General features: G+C 41.4%; 1 protein-coding gene across 7 annotated transcripts in view; it reads left to right on the forward strand.

Moving 5' to 3' along the window:
• The window catches only part of tmem94 (transmembrane protein 94), a 216,987-nt gene that overhangs the window by 180,695 nt on the left and 17,111 nt on the right, over positions 1-19,181 (forward strand). For 6 of the 7 annotated variants that reach the window (XM_069929023.1, XM_069929024.1, XM_069929021.1 and 3 more), the window contains 2 exons: positions 499-593; positions 17,453-17,546. In XM_069929023.1, the coding sequence (XP_069785124.1) occupies positions 499-593; positions 17,453-17,546 (189 nt within the window). The remainder of the gene's footprint in view (positions 1-498; positions 594-17,452; positions 17,547-19,181) is intronic. The other variant, XM_069929026.1, reaches the window with a different exon arrangement.

Raw genomic sequence — 19,181 nt, forward strand, 5'->3', positions numbered from 1 at the left:
AATTTTGAGCTTTAGTACCCTACAGCTTAGCCAAATTTAAATATAATCTTTGTTTTGAGTTCTGGTTCTTGAGGGAGTCTGGGAGAAAGAACCTGATGTAGAACTTCACAGTCCAACCTGGGATCCATTGTGGCACACTCTCTGAACAGGCATTTATGAATTGGCTCTGGCACAAAGTTTTAAAGATATACTAGTAAGAGTTTTTTAGTTCCTTGTCTTTGGAAAGAACAGGGAAAGTATAGAGAAGTACAATATGAACAGGATGTAAGCAGAAATGGATATAAAATTCTGCAGTGTACTCTGTGCAGCGAATTCAGTTGATCAAGTTCTTGGTTTCGAGGTTATCAGTCTCAATCCTGCCCCATGTAGCAGTTACTGCGATTGGCCAGGGACATGCAAATGAAGGGAAGTTCCTTGTTCTGCTGTTTCACACAAGTGTTAAGTTTGAAATGACTGAAAGGGAACATAATCGTGGATTGATGCATGCTTTTGTTCTAGTTCTGCAGAGGGATCACCAATATGGTTTGATAAGTATTCTAACGGATTGTTGCTGGCTCAGAAGGTGATGGCCTGTTTCATTGTTCTACACACAGGTAATCATCCGTTTGCTTCTAAAATTGATATCTGCAGTAGAATTAATGTAATTATCAGAGCTGTTCTTATTACTTATTTAATTGCCCTTAGTTCTCCCTTGGGGAACTATAGATCTGAAAAAACCCCACATAGCTGAACTTTCTAGGCCATTCAAAGGCAAGCTCAAACAATGATCAATATCAGTGATTTGTATGATAACGTGGTAAATTGGATCAGCAGGTTTGCAGTTGACACTAAAATTGGAGGTATTGTGGACAGCGAAGAAGGTTTTCAAAGCTTGAAAAGGGATCTGGACCAACTGGGAAAATGGGCTGAAGAACGGCAGATGGAATTTAATACAGACAAGTGTGAGGTGATGTATTTTGGAAGGACAAACCCAGAAAGGATGTACACGGTGAATGGTAGGGCACTGAAGACTGCAGTATTCTGGGAATACAAATAAATTCCGTACATTTCGGCATATAAGTTGACTGGCAGATAAGTCAACCCAACCCCCCACCTTTTTCAGTCTCATCTTAATGGTTTTATCATATATCGGGTGTATGTTGACCCCTAAAAATCACGTTGACTGAGCTGTTGGGTGTTGACTGGCGTATTGGTCGACAGCCCCCCTCCCAGTCCCCGAAATTGCGATGAATGAGATGTTGGGCGTTGGCTGAAGGTGGTTGTTATCGTGGAAGCTCCAGCAAAACAATGAGAGAATGAAACGAGCTTTAAGTTGAAAGTGATAGAAATGGCCACGAAAACCAACATCTTGCTGCTGCAAGATAATTTGAGAAATTAGTAAGAGCTTGGAGAAAGAAAGAAGAGACTTTAAGAAAAATACCAAAAAAGCATGTTCAATGAGAAGAGGAATCACTCGTTGGCCAGAGTTGGAAAACCACATTGCAGAATGGGTCCATGAATAGAGACAAGATGGCTGCATAGTCACCCAAAATAAAATAAGAACATGTGCGCTGCAGTGGGCTAAGTCACACGCAGACCTCAGTGATGATTTTGAAGCTGGTGCAATCGTTTCATGAACAGAAAAAAATCTGGTATTACGCCAAAAAACAAAAATTGCGCAGAAACTATCAAAAGATCCTGAACATAAAGTTGTAACTTTTCACCAGTTAATTATATGGAGCTGGCAGAAACACCAGTTTGCGTTGACACATATCAGAAACATGGACGAAACCCTCATGAATTTCGACATGATCGGTAATAGAACAGTGGAATGGAAAGGAGTGAAAACTGTGTAAGCAGAGGTACATGCTACGAAAGGATCAGATTTACCGTGATGTTCAGTAAGTTATCAGTAAGTTACAGGACAGTGGAGTCCGGGAAAGTATATTGGCCTGGATTGAAAATTGGTTGTCTGACAGGAGGCAGAGAGTGGGGATAAATTGGAGTTTTCCAGGATGGCAGAGATTGGTAAGTGGGGTGGGCAGGGTTCAGTGTTAGGCCCACAACTGTTCATCATTTACATTGATGACTTGGAGGAGGGGACTAAATGTGGTGTAGCCAAGTTTGCGGAAGACACCAAATTGAGTGGAAGAGCAAACTGTAATGAGGATGTGGAGAGTCTGCAGAGGGATATAGTTAAGCTGGATGAGTGGGCAAAGGTCTGGCAGATGGAGTATAATGTTAGTAAGTGTGAGGTTATCCACTTTGGCAAGAAAAATAAAAGAGCTGAATATTATTTAAAGGGTGAAAAACTACAGCATGCTGTTGTGCAGAGGGACTTGGGAGTGCTTGTGCATGAATCGCAAAAAGTTAGGTTGCAGGTGCAGCAGGTTATTAAGAAGGCAAATGGAATGTTGGCCTTCGTCGCTAGAGGAATTGAATTCAGGAGTAGGGAGGTAATGTTGCAACTGTATAAGGTACTGGTGAGACTGCACCTGAAGTACTGTGTCCAGTCCTGGTCTCTATATTTGAGGAAGGATATATTGGCTTTGGAGACGGTCCAGAGGAGGTTTACTAGGTTGATCCCTGGGATGAAGGAGTTGACTTATGATGAAAGATTAAATCATCTAGGATTGTATTCGCTCGAGTTCAGAAGAATGAGAGGAGATCTTATAGAAAACATATAGGATTATGAAGGGTATGGATAGGATAGATGTAGGAAAGTTTTTTGAGCTGGCCGGGGAAACTAAAACGAGAGGACACAGTCTCAAGATTCGGGGGAGTAGATTTAGGACAGAGATGAGAAAAATAGTTTTTTCCCAGAGAGTAGTGAATGTTTGGAATTCTCTAACCAGGGAAGTGGTTGAGGCTGCCTCATTAAACATATTTAAAAATCGGTTCGATAAATTTTTACATGATAGAGGAATTAGGGGATATGGGGAGAAGGCAGGTAGGTGGAGTTAGGTCATAAATTAGATCAGCCATGATCTATGGGCTCTATGGGCCATTTTTGGCCTACTCCTGTTCCTACTTCCTATGTTCCTATGTTATCGTGCATGGCTAACGGGACAAAGTTAAGACCCATGGTAATCTTAAAGCACAAACTTAAACCTAAAATAAAGTTTCCAACAGGTATTTTTGTACATTTTCATGAAAAATGATGGATGGATAAAAATGGTGTAAAACTATGGATAGACAATGTGTGGAACAGGTGGCCGGGCGGTTTACGCAAAGAACGGAGTTTCTTGGTCTGGGATTCGTCTCGTAGCCACTTAACTGAGAACACTATAGTAGATAAGCCCTAAATAATACTTACATGGCAGTTATCTCAGGTGGTTTGACGTCTCTATTGTAACCTCTTGATGTCTACTTGAACAAGCCATTCAAAGACCATGTGCACGACGCATGGAATACATGGATGTGGAGTGCAGAAAAGGCAGAGCAATGCGTGTTGTATCACTTGTTGTGCTGTGTAATTTCGTGCTCAAAGCATGGGACAAAGTGGAAAGAGAGATGCACAGATGATTTATTGTAGGCATTGATGATGAAGCTGAAACTGCTTCATCAGATACCAACTGGGGTCTGTATGAGAGTATGGATGTGCTCACCGTGTTCTTTGCCTCAGACAATGATAGTGAGTTTTTTTTTAAATTTTTTTATTTTTCACACTATAAACCACATTGATCAAGATACATACATTTTCCTTTTCAAATATATACAGTGTCGTTTTCTCTCCCCTCCCTCTTCCCATCCCACCCTCCCTACCTCCCCTCCCATTCATTTAAAGTACAGAATCTAAGATATATTAAACCCGTCAAACAATGTTGTCACTTTAAATGTTTTTTTTTCCAATAAAAATTTTCAATGAAAACTTGTTGGGTTTTTGACTTATACGTTGAACTGGTGTCCAGTGTTTTTTTTTAGTTCAATTTAAGGTCTTAAAGCATCTCTGGTGTATAAGTCAACCCCCATTTTTGAAGGTTTCAAGAGTCGACTTGTATACTGAAATATATGGTAATTCCCTGAGGGTAACATCACAGGCAGTAAAGAGAGCTTTTGTCATATTGGCCTTCATAAATCAAAGTATTGAGTATAGGAGTTAGGGCGTTATGGTAGAGTTGTATAGGACATTGGTAGGGCCAAATTTGGAGTGTTGTGTGCAGTTTTTGTCACCTAAAAACAGGAAAGATATCAAGAAAAAATGAGTGTTTATTATATTTCTCATAGTTCTGGAGCATAGCTTTTCCCAAATTTCATTTTTTATCTTGTTCCCACTTTTGTTTGGATTTACAGCTTATTTCATCATTTTCTTTCTCTTGCAGCTTGATGTACATGTTTGTTATAAATCTTTTAAATATCATTGTGTCTGTAATCACATATTCAAAGCTGCTTCCTTCTGTTAACCTCAGCCTGCTTCCCAATTTGTCCTTTAAGTAGGTTTTCAGTTGGTAGTATGCAAGCATTGTATTGTGAGTTATTCCATATTTGTACTTCATTTGTTCAAAAGATAATAAATTATTTCCCAAGAAACAATTTTCTATTCTTTTAATCCCTTTTCTCTCCCATCCTCTAAAGCACACATGTCAAACTCTGGCCCACGGGCCAAATTTGGCCCGCGATATAATTATATTTGGCCCGCAAGATCATTTCAAAAATGTATTAGAGGTGGCCCGCTGGCTGCCGCGCCAGTATAGCGCATGCACAGCTAATACTATAAATCCCAGAATGCATTGGCGTCAGCCCGCTAATCGCCCCACCTCCTCTGTTTACGTTGCAGGGTCTCACCGTGGACTCTGGTTTTGGGGCCTGGCCTGTGTCAGGGGAAGCCAAGGCTGCTTCCCAGTGCCCGGAACCGGAGGCCTCGGGCCTGACCTCGCCAGGACCGTTGCCCACTCCCCCTCCCTGCCGCAGGGTGACCCGCGACTCACGGTGACGGGGCCGCTGATCCGCCGAGATGCCGCCCTGCAGCGAGAGCCGATGCCCCCGCACTGTCGTGTCCCCCCGCCCGCCCCCCCACTGCAGCGCGGCCTGGCCGGTGTCAGGGGAAGCCAAGGCCGCTTCCCAGCGCCCGGACCCGGAGGCCTCGGGCCTGACCTCGCCAGGACTGTTGCCCACTCCCCCTCCCTGCCGCAGGCCGACCCGCGACTCACGGTGACGGGGCTGCTGATCCGCCGAGATGCCACCCTGCAGCGAGAGCCGATGCCCCTGCACCGTCGTTGTCCAACCCGATCGCCCGCAAACCCCTCCCTCCCGCACACAGGCCTGAGTAAGTATTATGAACTTTAATCTCAGGATAAAACGATCTTCCAATTGTTTCATGTCACAGTGATAAATATATTCCTGGTTAAAAATGGTCCTGCACCTGGATACAAGCTCATTAGGCATAAAACTTGAAAAGTGTGTAAATCAAAGGATATCTGTACCAATGGAAAAAGGGCATGGCAAATAACCCTGCTAGAGTTCATGCCCACAATCAGTCACCCATTTGATTGTTTCAGGAATCATGTTATTCTCCCACATTCTCAATAGCCCTCAGATTTTACTATTCGACAGCACACTAGCAACATTTGACAAATCCTCTATAGAGAAATATTATTTATTGAATATTTTATTTCTCATTTGTTAATGCTTCTGGAAAGAGTTTATCTAAAACTATTATTAAACATTTATTTTAATAATAAAAAGTTTAACATTACATATGTTGAAAGAAGAGAAAACATGCAGATGTTGTTGAAAATTTTCAATAAATATTTAGTTCGGCCCTCGACTTAGTCCAAGTTTTTAATTTTGGCCCTCTGTGAATTTGAGTTTGACACCCCTGCTCTAAAGGAAAGGTTATCTATTGTGAAAGGGATTAGTTGATTTTGTGTCAATAATAATTTTGATAGTTGGTAATTTGTTTTTTTCCTTCCTACGTGAATCTTCTTCCAAATGTTGAGCAGATGGTACAATATAATTGGTTACACAGGCTATATTTCACCCCCAAAAGTTAAATAAATGGGACCCAACAGTATCAGATAGATGTTTTTGCTGTAAGAAGGAAACGGGAATAGCAGTACATGCAATTTGGGCATGTGAGAAAGTGAAAAAGTTTTGGGAAGATCTAAATCAGGTATTAAATAAAATCACAAAAAGCAATATACCAAAAAATCCAGAGATCTTTCTTCTAAGTAATATAAGAAGTAAAGAATTAGGCCTCAAACTGGATGAAGCACAAAAAAGATTTATTACGATAGCCTTAGCTGTAGCAAAAAAATGTATAATGTCAACCTGGAAATCAGAAGAGAGCCTGAGAGTACAGCAATGGTACATAGAAATGAATAAGTGTATTCCATTGGAAAAAATAACATATAATTTAAAAAATAAAGTCACATTATTCAAACAAATTTGGGAACCGTACATGGATCACAACAGAGAGGGCCTACCGTGGACCTCCACCCCCTAAAATGAGAAAATGATAGAATGAGAAGAAGACGAAATGAACTGACCCAGTGTGTAAAAGTTGTTTATTTTCATTGCGTGATGACGTTGTTTAATGTATTGTATATGTTGAACGTTTAGTGGGTAGGGAGGGGGGTGGAAGGAGGGAAGGAAGGAAGGGTGGAAAAGGGAAGAAAATGACACTGTGTATATTCAAGAGGGAAATGTTTGTGTGTATTTTGGTTAATATGGTTCATAGTGTGAAAAATAAAAAAACTTTTTAAAAAAAAGAATGAGTGCGGATTTACTAGGATGTGGTCCAAATTTCAGTAACTGAGTGACAGGGAAGGGTTAAACAGGTTAGAACTTTATTCCCTGAACTATAGAAGAATGAGGGGAGATGTGATAGAGGTATTTAAAATTATGAGGGGGATAAACAGAGTAAATGTAGACAGACGTTTTCCACTCAAGGTAGCTGAGATACAAACCAGAGGACATGAGCTAAGAGTGAAAGGGGAAAAGTTTAGGGGGAACATGAGGGGAAACTTCTTCACACAGAGAGTGGTGGGAGTGTGGAATGAGCTGCCAGCTGAAATGCTGAATGTGGGCTCAATTTTAACATTTGGACAGGTGTATGGATGGGAAAGGTATGGTCGGCTTTGGACTGGGATCAGGTCAGTGGGACGAGGCAGAAAAATTATTCAGCACAGACTAGAAGAGCTGAAGGTGCCTGTTCCTATGCGGTAATATGGTTCTAATACTTGCATGCTAGAAATAGCCATGTAAGCAAAATCTCTTGGAAATTTTTTAGTGTAAGACATCGGAACAGAAATAGGCTCTCCAGCCTATCGAGTTTGCCCTGCCATTTAATCTGAGCTGATCCATTTCTCATTCAGCCCCACTGCCCGGCCTTCTTACTATAACCTTTGATGCCTTAAAATACACCCCATGACCTGGCCTCCACAACCGCCTGTGGCTACAAATTGTACAGATTTACCACCCTCTGGCTTAAGAAATTCCTCTGCTGTCAGCAAATTCCCTTTCAAACTTGAAGTTCCCCCACAATGGGGAAACAACCTTTTTGTATCTACTCTCTCCACGCATTTCAACGTTCAAAGTGTTTCATTGAGTTTCCCCTTCATTCTGCTAAATTTCAACAACTACAGTCCAAGAGCCAAACAGTCCTCATATACTAATCCCTTCATACCAGGAATCATTGTTGCAAATCTTCCCTGAACTCTCTCCAATGCCAACAGATCCTTTCTTAAAAAAGGAGTCCAAAGTTCTGTACCCTGTGCTCCAAGTGAAGTCTCACTAGTGCCTTTTAAAGCCTCAACACCACATCCCTGCTCTTATATTAAAATTTAGACTTGCAGCTTAGTAACAGGCCCTTTCAACCCTCGAGCCCATGTCATCCAATTACACCCAATTGACTAACAATCCGGTACGTTTTAAAGGGCAGAGGAAACTGGAGCACCAGGAGGAAACCCATGCAGACACAGGGAGGACGTACATACTCCAACAGACACTGCTGTATTCTAAAGTCCTGTGGTTTGGTATACAAGGATGCAGTGTGGGCCACTCGCACCTGCCTTGCTATTAATTTGATCATGTCTGATTGATGCTAGCTCTCAACTCCTCTGTACTGTTTCCCAAAGCCCTCAGTTCCTTAACTTTTTAAGTATTTATATAATCTCCACTTTAAATGTATGTAATTATTCTACCCTTGGGGCAGAGAACTCCAGAGATTCATCACACTCTGAGAGAAGAAATTCTACACACCTCCATTCTAAATTACTGGGCCCCTAACTTCTCATTATTTCCCCTTGTTCGTGAATTGCCAACTAGTGGAAACATTTCAATGTTTTCCATGTCAAGCCTCTTTAGGATCTTGAATATTCTTATTCTAAACACCAAAGGTAGAGATCCAAACTGTCAAGTATAGTTAGAAACTACCCCTGTGCAATACATAAGCATACTGTAGAAGTATGGTTAGCATGGTGGTTTGCAATCCAACGCTGTCTGTGGTTCTCCCCTTGTGTGGGTTTCCTCCAGGTGCTCCAGTTTCCTCCCACTGTTCAAAATTGGGTTTAATTGGGCAGCATGGACTCGTGGGCCAGAAAAGCCTAAATTTAAAAATTTGGGAATTGCCCTCAACGCCAGAAATTGCAAACATTCATGTTTAACACGTGTGCAGTCTTGGAGGGGGTTGGGGGGATAGTTGATGGGGATGTAACGCAAATAAATGGATGGCACAATTAGCGTAGCAGTTAGTAAAATACTTTTACAGTGCCAGCAATCAGGACCAGAGTTTGAATCTGTAAGGAGTTTGTACATTCTCCCTGTGTCTGTGGGTTTTCCCCGGGGGGGGGGGGGGGGGGGGGTTCCAGTTTTCAAAAATGTACAGGGGTATAGGTTAATTGGGTGGAAGGACTTATGGGCTGAATGGCCTGTTATCGTGCTGTATGTCTACACTTTTAAAAAAAGTGATTAGAGAAGATCAGTGTAAACAAGTGATAGCTAGTGTGAGCTCTGTGCGTAGAGGGGCCCATTTCTGTGTCTGTGGGGGGGTTGCAATTTCTGTGGCGGGATTGGGTGGACAGGCCCGGTTCTGTGTCTGGGGGGGGTGGACGGGCCCATTTGTGTCAGTGGCGGGGGGGGATCTGGGCCTGTTTCTTTGGGGGTGGAGAGAGAGACAGTCCCCACTTCTGTGACTGACTGGTAGGCCATTTCCACTCCTTGCTTTGCTAGTGAGTGGACTCGTTAGTTGTTCACCTTGTGTTTTATGTTGTCTTGCCGTGAATAATGGGAAATATGATTTAAAGTAACTGTATGGGCTGGAAGCCTGATGATTTGTCTGAATACAAAAAATTGCAGTAAAAGGAGAAACTCAGCCGATAGCAGTTGATTGGGCAATCGAATTCAACAGTTGAAGGGTGATAAAGTCGGTGATCCAAACATCACTATACAAGTGATTAGTGGAGCTGTCATTGCCGGAGTGGCAAAGTCAGAGTGGAAAGGTTTTGGCTTAAGGGACTTTGGTGAATAGGGGCTGAGATGGTGGAGCAGGAGTTAAAGTAAGAAAGGGCCACAATATTCGAGCAACAAAAAAGGATTCAGCAGGAAGTCACAGGTAAGGGCAAGTTTCAGATATATTTTTTCCTCTTGTCACAAACAGTGGGAATGGCAGCCAAAGCAGGGGAATGCTCCTCTTGCAGAACATGGGTCGTCAGGGAAGCCAGCTGACACAATATCTCCACTCAGAAACAGCAACTCATCTTGATCGACTAGAGCTCAGCCTTTAACACCAGTATTCTCTCAGTGCTGGTCAAGAAGCTCCAAACCTTGGGCTTGCAACAGGATCCTTGACTTTCTCATCGCAAGATCACAATCAGTACAAATTAGAAACTTGTCTTCTCCTCACTGATGATCAACACAGATGCACCTCAAGGATGTGTGCTTATCCCACTGCTCTACTCACTATACACCCATGACTGTGTAGCCAGGCACAAGTCCAATACTATGTACAAGTTTACCACAGTTGGCAGAATCACAAACGGCAATGTGGTAGCGTACAGGAGATCTCACGTCAACAACCTTGTGCTCAACATTAGCAAAACCAAGGAGATGATTGTAGACTTCAGGAGGAAGTCAGGGGAACACGACCCAGTCCTCATTGAGGCCTCAGTAGTGGAGAGGGTCAAGAAATTCAAATTGTTGGTTGTCAGCATCTCCAAGGATCTGTCGATGTAATCACGAAGAAGGCTCACCAGTGGCTATACTTTGTGAGGTGTCTGAGGAGATTCTTTCTGTCATCGAAGGCTCTCGAAAACTTCCAAAGTTGAGAGCCTTCTGGGTGGTTGAATCACTATCTGGTACAGAGGTGCTAACTCTCAGGACAAGAACAAACACCAGTGGGTTGTTAACTCAGACTGCAACATCACAGGCACCAGGCTTCATCAAGGGCATCTACAAGAGGCAGTGTTTTCAAAAAGCATTGTCTATCCTCAAGGACCCACCAACTATGCCATGCCCTCTTCACTCTGTGGCACAAGGACATCTTCTTCCTCGCTGTCAACAGATACCGGTACAATCAATGAACCAAAGACACTGCCTTACTTTTTTGTGCACTATTTTTTATATTGTAAGGATGTTTGCACTATTATGTTTCCACAGACACCGAATGTCATGACTTGTTCTTGACAATAAATTCTGATTCTGACTTCATCTGCGAGGTGCATCCAGCTGCAGCTCCTGACAAGCCAATTTACAGAATTTGAGCTGGAGTTGGATGAATTCCGGAGCATTTGGGAGTCAGAGGGGGTAATGATCAGGAGTTAAAAGGACACTATCACATCTAGGAGGCAGGGGGAGTGTAGATGAGTGACAGTCAGAAGAGGGAAAGGGAACAGGCAGGCAGTACAGGGCACCCCTGTGGTCATTCCCCTCAATAATGAATACCATTTTGGATACTATTGGAGGGACAACCTACAAAAGATAAGCCATAGCGATCAGGTCTCTGGCACAGAGTCTGGTCCTGTGGCTAAGAAGGGAAGGGAGGAGAGAGGTGAGCTGTAGTGATAGGGGATTCCATAGTTAGGGGTCAGGTGAGAGATTCTGTGGAAGAGATAGAGTATCCCGGATGGTATGTTACCTTCCTGGTGCCAGGGTCCAAGATACCTCAAATCAAGTTCACAGCATTGTCAGAAGGGAGGGTGAGTAGCCAGATGTTGTGGTCTATGTAGGGGCCAATAATGTGGGTAGGAAGGGTGGGCAAGGAGAGTTGGCACAAGGTTGAAGGACAGGACCTCCAAGGTTGTGATCTCATGATTGCTACCCATGCCGGATGCTGGTGAGGTTAGAAATGGGAGGATAATGGAGCTCAACACATGGCTAAAGATGGTGCAGGAGGGAGGATTTCAGGTTTCTGGGTCATTGGGCTCTTCCAGGTACGATAGTTTGTTCCTGAGGAAGGATGTTCTTGCAATGGAGGGAGTGCAAAGGTGATTCACCAGGCTGATTCCTGGAATGGCAGGAATAACTTATGAGGAAAGATTGCACAATTTGGGATTGTACTCACTGGAGTTTAGAAGATTAAGAGGGGATCTCATAGAGACATGTAAAATTCTGGCAGGACTGGGCAGAATGGATGCAGAAGGGATGTTTCCAATGGTGGGGGGAGTCCAGAACCCGGGCCATGGTTCGAGGATAATAGGCAAACCATTTAGGACCGAGATGAGGAGGAATTTCTTTACCCAGAGGGTGGTGAATATGGAATTCATTGCCGTAGAGGCAGGTTCATTGAATATATTTAAGAGGGAATTAGATATATTTCTTCAGTATAAGGGAATTAGGGGTTACGGAGAGAAGGCGGGGACGGGGTACTGAACTTTAAGATCAGCCATGATCTCATTGAATGGCAGAGCAGGCTCGAAAGGCCGAATGACCTACTCCTGCTCCTATCTTCTATGTTTCCAACAAGATGTTTTGCACCTGAACTGGTTTGTTAGTGCTGCTCCGGTGAGTTTAAATTAGATTTGTCGGGGGAGGGGAACCAGGGTGCCAGAGCAGATAGAGGAGTGGAGGAGGGAAACGATGATGTGAAAATGACATACACTGTTAGAAGTCAACAGGTTGTACGGGGTGGAAATGTTCTCAGGTACATCTATTTCAATGCAAAGAGTAATGTGGGAAAGGCAAATGAGCTTAGAGGTGGATTGGCATGTGGAATTATGACACTGTCATCATTTACAGATAACATGACAGTCGTTGGCCTTATCAACAATAATGATGAGTCGCACTATAGAGAAGAGTTGGAAAATGTCATGAAATGGTACTAGAATAACAAACCAAGTCTCAACATGCAGGAAAAAATAAGAAGTGATCTGTTCTGGACACACATCTCATTTGTCAGGAAGGCACAATAGCAACTGCACTTTCTGAAAAGTCTGATGCAGGCAAGGCTACTGGTCACCATTATGTCAACTTTATACAGGAGTTCTATTGAGAGTGTCCTGGCTGGCTGCTCCACAATGTGGTACAATTGCTTTTGAGCATTGGTCAATCCACAGGTCCATTTGTTGGATTGTACTTGTACAACCAGATGATAAATCAACTTGTACTTGATATGGGTGCTGTTCCTCCAATTTGTGGGTGGTCTTGTCTTGGTAGTGAATGAGGTCATGGATGTACATGTAGGTGTGGAATTAAAATGTTTGGTAACTGGAAGGTTGCAGTTATTGCAGTGGGCAGAGTGGAAGTGTTCAATGAAATAATCTTATTCTGTGTGCAGTCACTCCAATGTAGAAGAGGCCACAACAAGAGCACCAGATTCAGTAGAGGACCTTTGTTGTTTCACAGGTGAAGTGTTGTTTCACTTGGAAGGACTGAATGGTGGGCAGGAAGGAGAAGTGGATGCAATTTCCTCTGGTCATGGGTAGGTGCCAGCAAGGAGATTAATGGGAAGGGATGAATGAATGGCGAAGTCACGGAAGACGCAGCTCCTATTGAAAGTATAGAGGGGAGGAGAAGGGAAGTTGTTTCTGGTGGTGCAGAAGCTGGTGGGTTGCAGGTTACTACATGGGAAATCTTGTACTTTATTGTGTGCAGAGGCGAGGTGGGGGGGGGCATGGGATATGTGTGGATATGCAGGTAATGGCTGACAATCACAATAGAAGGAAGCAAGAAAGACAGATTTGTTAAAACTGAATCTTACAGGCCAATATCTTTATTACATACTGATTATAAAATTATTGCTAAAATTTTGGCAGAGTGGCTAGATACCGAATTTAATTCTTATGGATCAAACTGACTTTATTAAAAAATGTCAATCTGCCGAGAATATTGCCAAATTGTTTAGTTTATTACATTTATCTCAAAAGAAGGGCGACTTATCGGCGGCAGTAACTTTGGATGCTGAGAAGGACTTTAAGAGATTAGAATGGAATTATTTATTTAAAGTATTAGAAAAATTTGGTTTTGGATCTACATTTATTAATTGGGTTAAAACTTTATATAAAAGTCCCTCTGCTAAAGTTGTAACCAATGGCCAATATTTTTTTCTGCTTTTCCATTGTCTAGATCAAGTAGACAAGGATGTCCTTTCTCTCCAGCTTTGTTTGTTTTAGCAATAGGACCTTAAGCAGCGTTAATAAGACAATATTCTAAGATTAAGGGTATAAAGGTTAGTCAAGGAGACCATAAGATTAATTTATTTATGGTGATGATATTTTGGATTATATGACAGACCCCAAAAATTCTTTGCTTCAATTCTATACAAGACTGAAAGATGATAGTGAAATATCATCTTATAAAATTAATTGTGACAAAAGTGAAATTACACCCTTGGTTAAAGGTAATTATACTCAATGTAGAGAATTTGCTTGATTTAAGTGGTCAGAGGATGGAATTAAATATTTGGTTGATAATGATTTAAATAATTTATATAAATTGAATCACTTAATAAAATTAAAGAAGATTTGAATAGGTGGAATAACTTGCCTATAACCCTACTAGGTAGAGTGAATTGTATAAAGATGAATATTTTTCCAAAGGTTCAATATCTGTTGGATTTCCCCCCCACCCAAAAAAAAAATTAAGGATTTACATTTGAGTATTAGGAAGTTTTTATGGAAAGGAAAGATGGCTAGTGTGTGTTTGGAAAAATTGACTTGGAAGTTTGATTTAGGATTAAGTTTGAAACTTCCCCATTTTAAGAACTATTATAAGTCAGGTCAACTGAAATTTATTAATGGGATGTTTGATGTAGATAAATCTCCAGCTTGGGTTAAACTAGAATTGAGTAAAATAGGAAAAAGCAGTATGCAGGATTTTACTTATAAATGGAATTCAAAATTGTTAACAGGAAGTAGAGATCCACCTGTTTTGATTGAATTATGAAATAAATAGATAATGAAATAGGTGGGAATGGTCTAATTTCTTGAGAAATTAGGTCTAAATCAAAATAGACCTTCCTTTTCTATGGATAATCAAGTTGTGAAGATTTGGAGTAGAATGGGGATTAAGAAAATAGAAGATGTTTTGGAAGCTGGAAAATTTGAGCGAAATAATAAATTTAATGTCCAAAATAATACCTTTTTTTTGTTTTATCAGGTTAAGGTTTTCTTGGTTGATAAATTAGGTCCTAGACAAAATAAATTAGAATGATTGATATGCAAGGGCAGTTTGAATGTTTATTTTGGTGATGTACAAACTACTTCAAAAAGAAGTTCCTAAGTTAGAAATTAATAAATTGTGATTTAGATGAGAGATTGACGAATAGATGGAAATTATTGGATGCAATTATGTAAAGAAAATATGACAAAAATTATACATGTTGGGTAAAGACTGGTTCAATATAATGTTTTGCATCAATTATATTTAAGTCCTTAAAAATTTTTAAAAAGTTAAATCCAGTATTATCAGATTTATGTTTTAGATGTGTTCAGGAAGTGTGTTCGTTTTTGCATTCTACTTGGATGTGTTGTAGAGTAAAACTCTTTTGGTTAGAGGTAGAGAATTATTTTGGAGAAAATAATAGGGGTAAAACTCCCACAGGATCTGATGTTATTTTTGTGGGGTAATATTGAAGTGGTTAGACCTAAATTAAGGTTTTTACGACTGGCTTTAGCAATTTCTAGGAAGTGCATGGCCATGATACAAAGATTGGTGGTGTTGTGGACAGTGAGGAAGATTACTGTAGATTAAAAGGTAATTTAGGAAGGCTGGAGGTGTGGGCTGAGAAATGGCTGATGGAATTTAATACAGATAAGTGTGAGGTGTTAAATTTTGGAAAGGCAAATCTAAATAGGTCATATGCATTAAATGGTAGGCTATTGAGATGTGCAGAGCAACAAAGGGATTTAGGAGTTGTGGTAAATAGTACCCTCAAGACTGATACTCAGGTAGATGGTGTGGTGAAGAAGGTATTTGGAATGTTGGCCTTCATAGATCGGAGTATTGAATTCAAGAGTAGGGAGGTTATGATGAAATTGTACAAGGCATTGGTGAGGCCAAATTTGGAGTACTGTGTACAGTTTTGGTCACCAAATTATAGGAAAGATATAAACAAAATCGAGAGAGTGCAGAGAAAGTTCACGAGAATGTTGACAGGATTTCAAGGTTTGAGTTACAGGGAAAGGTTGTGCAGACTGGGGCTTTTTTCTCTGGAGCTATTGTGCTGTCCAAATGCTGCCGATTGTTTTTCTACTGTTATGAGCCCAAAGGACACCAAAACCCAGCAGCAATAGATATTCACCAAGACAAGTGGTTCTTAAAACAAAAGTTTTTAATCAACTTTCAACATGAAAACAGAATCACACTATTGACGAAACTAACCTAACTTAGCCCCCCTTCTAATTCTAAGCGCACGTGTGTGTGTGTGTGTGTAAGTTCAGAGAAGCTATTTGATTCACAGTCCAATCTCACCTCATTCCTCCATGTTTATTGGTTGCAGGCAATTCTTATACTGTGCACAGAATTTAACATTTATGAAGTTCACCAGGCTTTGGTGCTTGACAGGTAAATGGTTACCGCTCAGGAGGGTTCTTGTCGGTTTTCAGAGAGAGATTTCTTGTTCCTGGACACAAACTGATCCATTTTAATCAGCCACTTCAGTGTCCTGCTGAAGAAATTTGCCCCATCAGGGTTCTCCAGATGATGACCTCTTTCTTTCAGGTCACCACAGAGTTCCTTTTTGTTTCCCTTACTTCAAGTGAAACATTAGGCAGCCAGTCCTCTCCTCTTGTATGGGCCACAAGGACTTTGACCAGGCTGAACTAAGAACTCACAACCCATCTGCAAAATGGGGATTTCCACAAGCTTGCCAGGTTCCAGTCCCAGCTGCTGCTGAACTGTAAAACTGCAGAATTGAATTCTCTCTCTCTCTCTCTCTCAATCTATCTCTCTCTCTCTCTTTCTCTGAGAAAAAGCTTGTTTGATTATCTCTGCTTGCAAAACCACATGACTCTCTTAGAACAGCAAGCTGCACTCCAGACAGCCTGCAGCTCCGAACTACTCCTCCCACGTCTTTCATCTGTTGCTTTTCAAAACAACAATCCATTAGTGAAGTCTCTTGGGCTCTCACCAAAGTTTTTGCAAAGGCCCCCCATGAGCTACCCTGTCTGGCTTGAGCAGAGCACCAATATTTTAAATGAGATCTGTTTTGAAGTGTTTGTATATTGACCTACACAAAAAAAAAACCTGCCCCAATTTATTTCCCAAAACCAGATCAAGATAAAATACAAACACAACATGATCTGTTACAATAGGAAATGGTGTGAATAACCATCTGGGCTGGATTTTGGAAAAGGTTTTGTTCAATCTTGATTCTCCCAATTTAAACATCCATATTTTGTATTTGCTTGTTCTGTGGAGTTTGTGGTCATGCATTCTACCCTCTCACCTCTACTGGAGCGATGGACTTGATGAGATCCTCATCCCTTCCTGTCATGTGTCTGATTCCCATACAAGACTTTCAGCTGCACTGTTGTAGAAAAACAATCAACCCTGTTTGGACAGCACCGTGGTAGAGCTAGGGGAATCAGTAACCAGAGGACACAGGTTTAAGGTGAGGAGGGGGCAAGATCTTCCAGGAATCTAAGTAATGTTTTTGCATAGGGGTTGGTGGGTGTATGGAATGGGCTGCCAGAGAAAGTGATTGAGGCAGGTAGTATTGAAATGTTAATGAAAAAAATTGAACAGATATATTGTTAGGATGGATATAGATGGATCTGGGCTAAATGCAGGCAGGTAGGACATGTTAGTTTCATGGGCAAGTTGAGCCAAATGCCCTGTTTCCACACTGTGTGATGCTGGTGCAGAATTTAGGATTGATGAAGCATGTGATGATGGTCAGCATAGTCTCAAGGGGCCGAAGGATCTACTTCCAGTTGCATTCTCTTTGACTCTGACCATGTGCTACCCTGAGATTTAGCAATCTTATTATGTAGCAAGTCGGCTCTGATTTGCACAAGGTGATATTTATAGAGATGAAACAATGGTTCTACTCTGTACCAACCTTGCCCTCATACTTGGTTTTTCATCTGTTTTGCAGTTTGCATTTCCATCAGCCACATTCATCGGTCCAAAACACTGTGGAGGAAAAGTCCTTTCAGTAATTTGTGGTGGTGTTTCACCTTGCCTGTAGTGTAAGTATCACCAGAGGAGAGCACTTTACAGCTTGAATGTGCTCCCCAGGGGAGATAAATAATGGAGATTCCCCTTTCTTTGTGCTGCCTAGTACTTCCAGATGGCATCTAGGAAAAGGTAAAGCTCCCTGTATTCTGTCTACTCTGTGCCTTAGCTGCTCTACAGTTTGTCCATTCCCGCTGAACATTTATCCAATTGTGTTAGCAATTTTCTCTAAAAAGGGGAAAATAAAATAAGTATTTAATTCTCATTTGCTTTGGAAGTGAAATTTCTAAATTTATCTCCCTTTTGTTTTTCACACCATTAGTTCCATTAAAACACTTGAGGAAGCCCTTGAGCATGTGAGGCAATGTGGAATGATTCAGGACTTCTTGGATCAGTTTGATTTTGTGAAGTATTGTAGTTTTCAATGCCAATAACATGCTACACAAAGAGTGATAGAGTTGTACAGCACAGAAACGGATTCCAACCATCGCATGCCCATCTTCATTAGTGCCATTTGTCAGCATATGGTTTTTTTTTTGGCTCTGATCCAAGGGTTCATCCAAATGCTTAAAGGTTTTGGGAGTCACTGCCTCCACCAGTCAGTCACCCATGGACAGTGAGAATGCTGAACGACCAAAGGAACCACTCACACTAACCATCTGAGACTCATTTGCACAAAACTATTTATTTGCATAAATGTCCTGCCTATGTACATGAGTTATGTCTGGTTGTGTGCGTGTTTTGCGCCAAGCACCAGAGAATGCTGTTCCGTCAGGTTGTACTTTGTGCAATCAAGATGACAATAAAATTTACTTGGAAAAAGCCCCAAAGCCCCAGAAATCCCTACCATCCTGCCTCATAACCTTACACACTTCAATCAGGTCTCCACTCTCACCTCCTCTCCAAAAGAAATAAACCCAGCCTATAGAGAGAGTAGTGTTGGAAAGAAGTAGAATTCCTTGCAAAACATTAAAACAAACCTGATTTTTTTATTCCCCAGAAACTTATAAAAGGGTTCCTGTTTTATTGCTGCTGTTGACCAATGAGCTAATCTCATGCAGTCAGTAATAGGGGGCTGAAAATCAAGTTGTTTTCTCCATGCTACCTGCCTGTGAAACTTGGTGAAGCTTTACACTGAGTGGAACTGTTTGCATCCACTCTCAATTGGTTGTTTTGCTGGTAACTGGCTGAAATGAGGTCAGGTTTTGGGCCTGATGAGACTTAATGTAATTAAAGAAAAAATTAGTGGGTGATTTATGGAGTCCATCCAAGGAAGTTATTAAGTCAGAAAGTAGTTTGATAAAGGATACGTTTTTCTCTTGTGTGGAGTGTTGAGCCACAAGCTATTAATGTGCAATGTTAACTAAATGGAATCTGTTAGTGATCATCTCGCATTCCTGGAGACTGCAAAAAGCCAAGTAGAAGAAAGTTTAGGTTACAAAGCAATCCATGGAGGTAAATGAAGTTAGTTTAAACAGATGAGGAAAGGCAGTGTGGCAGAATCATACCCTGTTAAAATCTTGGGTTGTTGATCCACAGATTATTGCTGTTTCCCATATCTCTCTGTAATCCCAAAATGCTCTATTGCTTGTGGTGGCTGCCTGATCTATGTATTTGGCCAACTTACAGCCAGGGAAATGATGGATGTC

The sequence above is a fragment of the Narcine bancroftii genome, chromosome 3, assembly GCF_036971445.1.
Source record: "Narcine bancroftii isolate sNarBan1 chromosome 3, sNarBan1.hap1, whole genome shotgun sequence".
NCBI lineage: Eukaryota > Metazoa > Chordata > Chondrichthyes > Torpediniformes > Narcinidae > Narcine > Narcine bancroftii.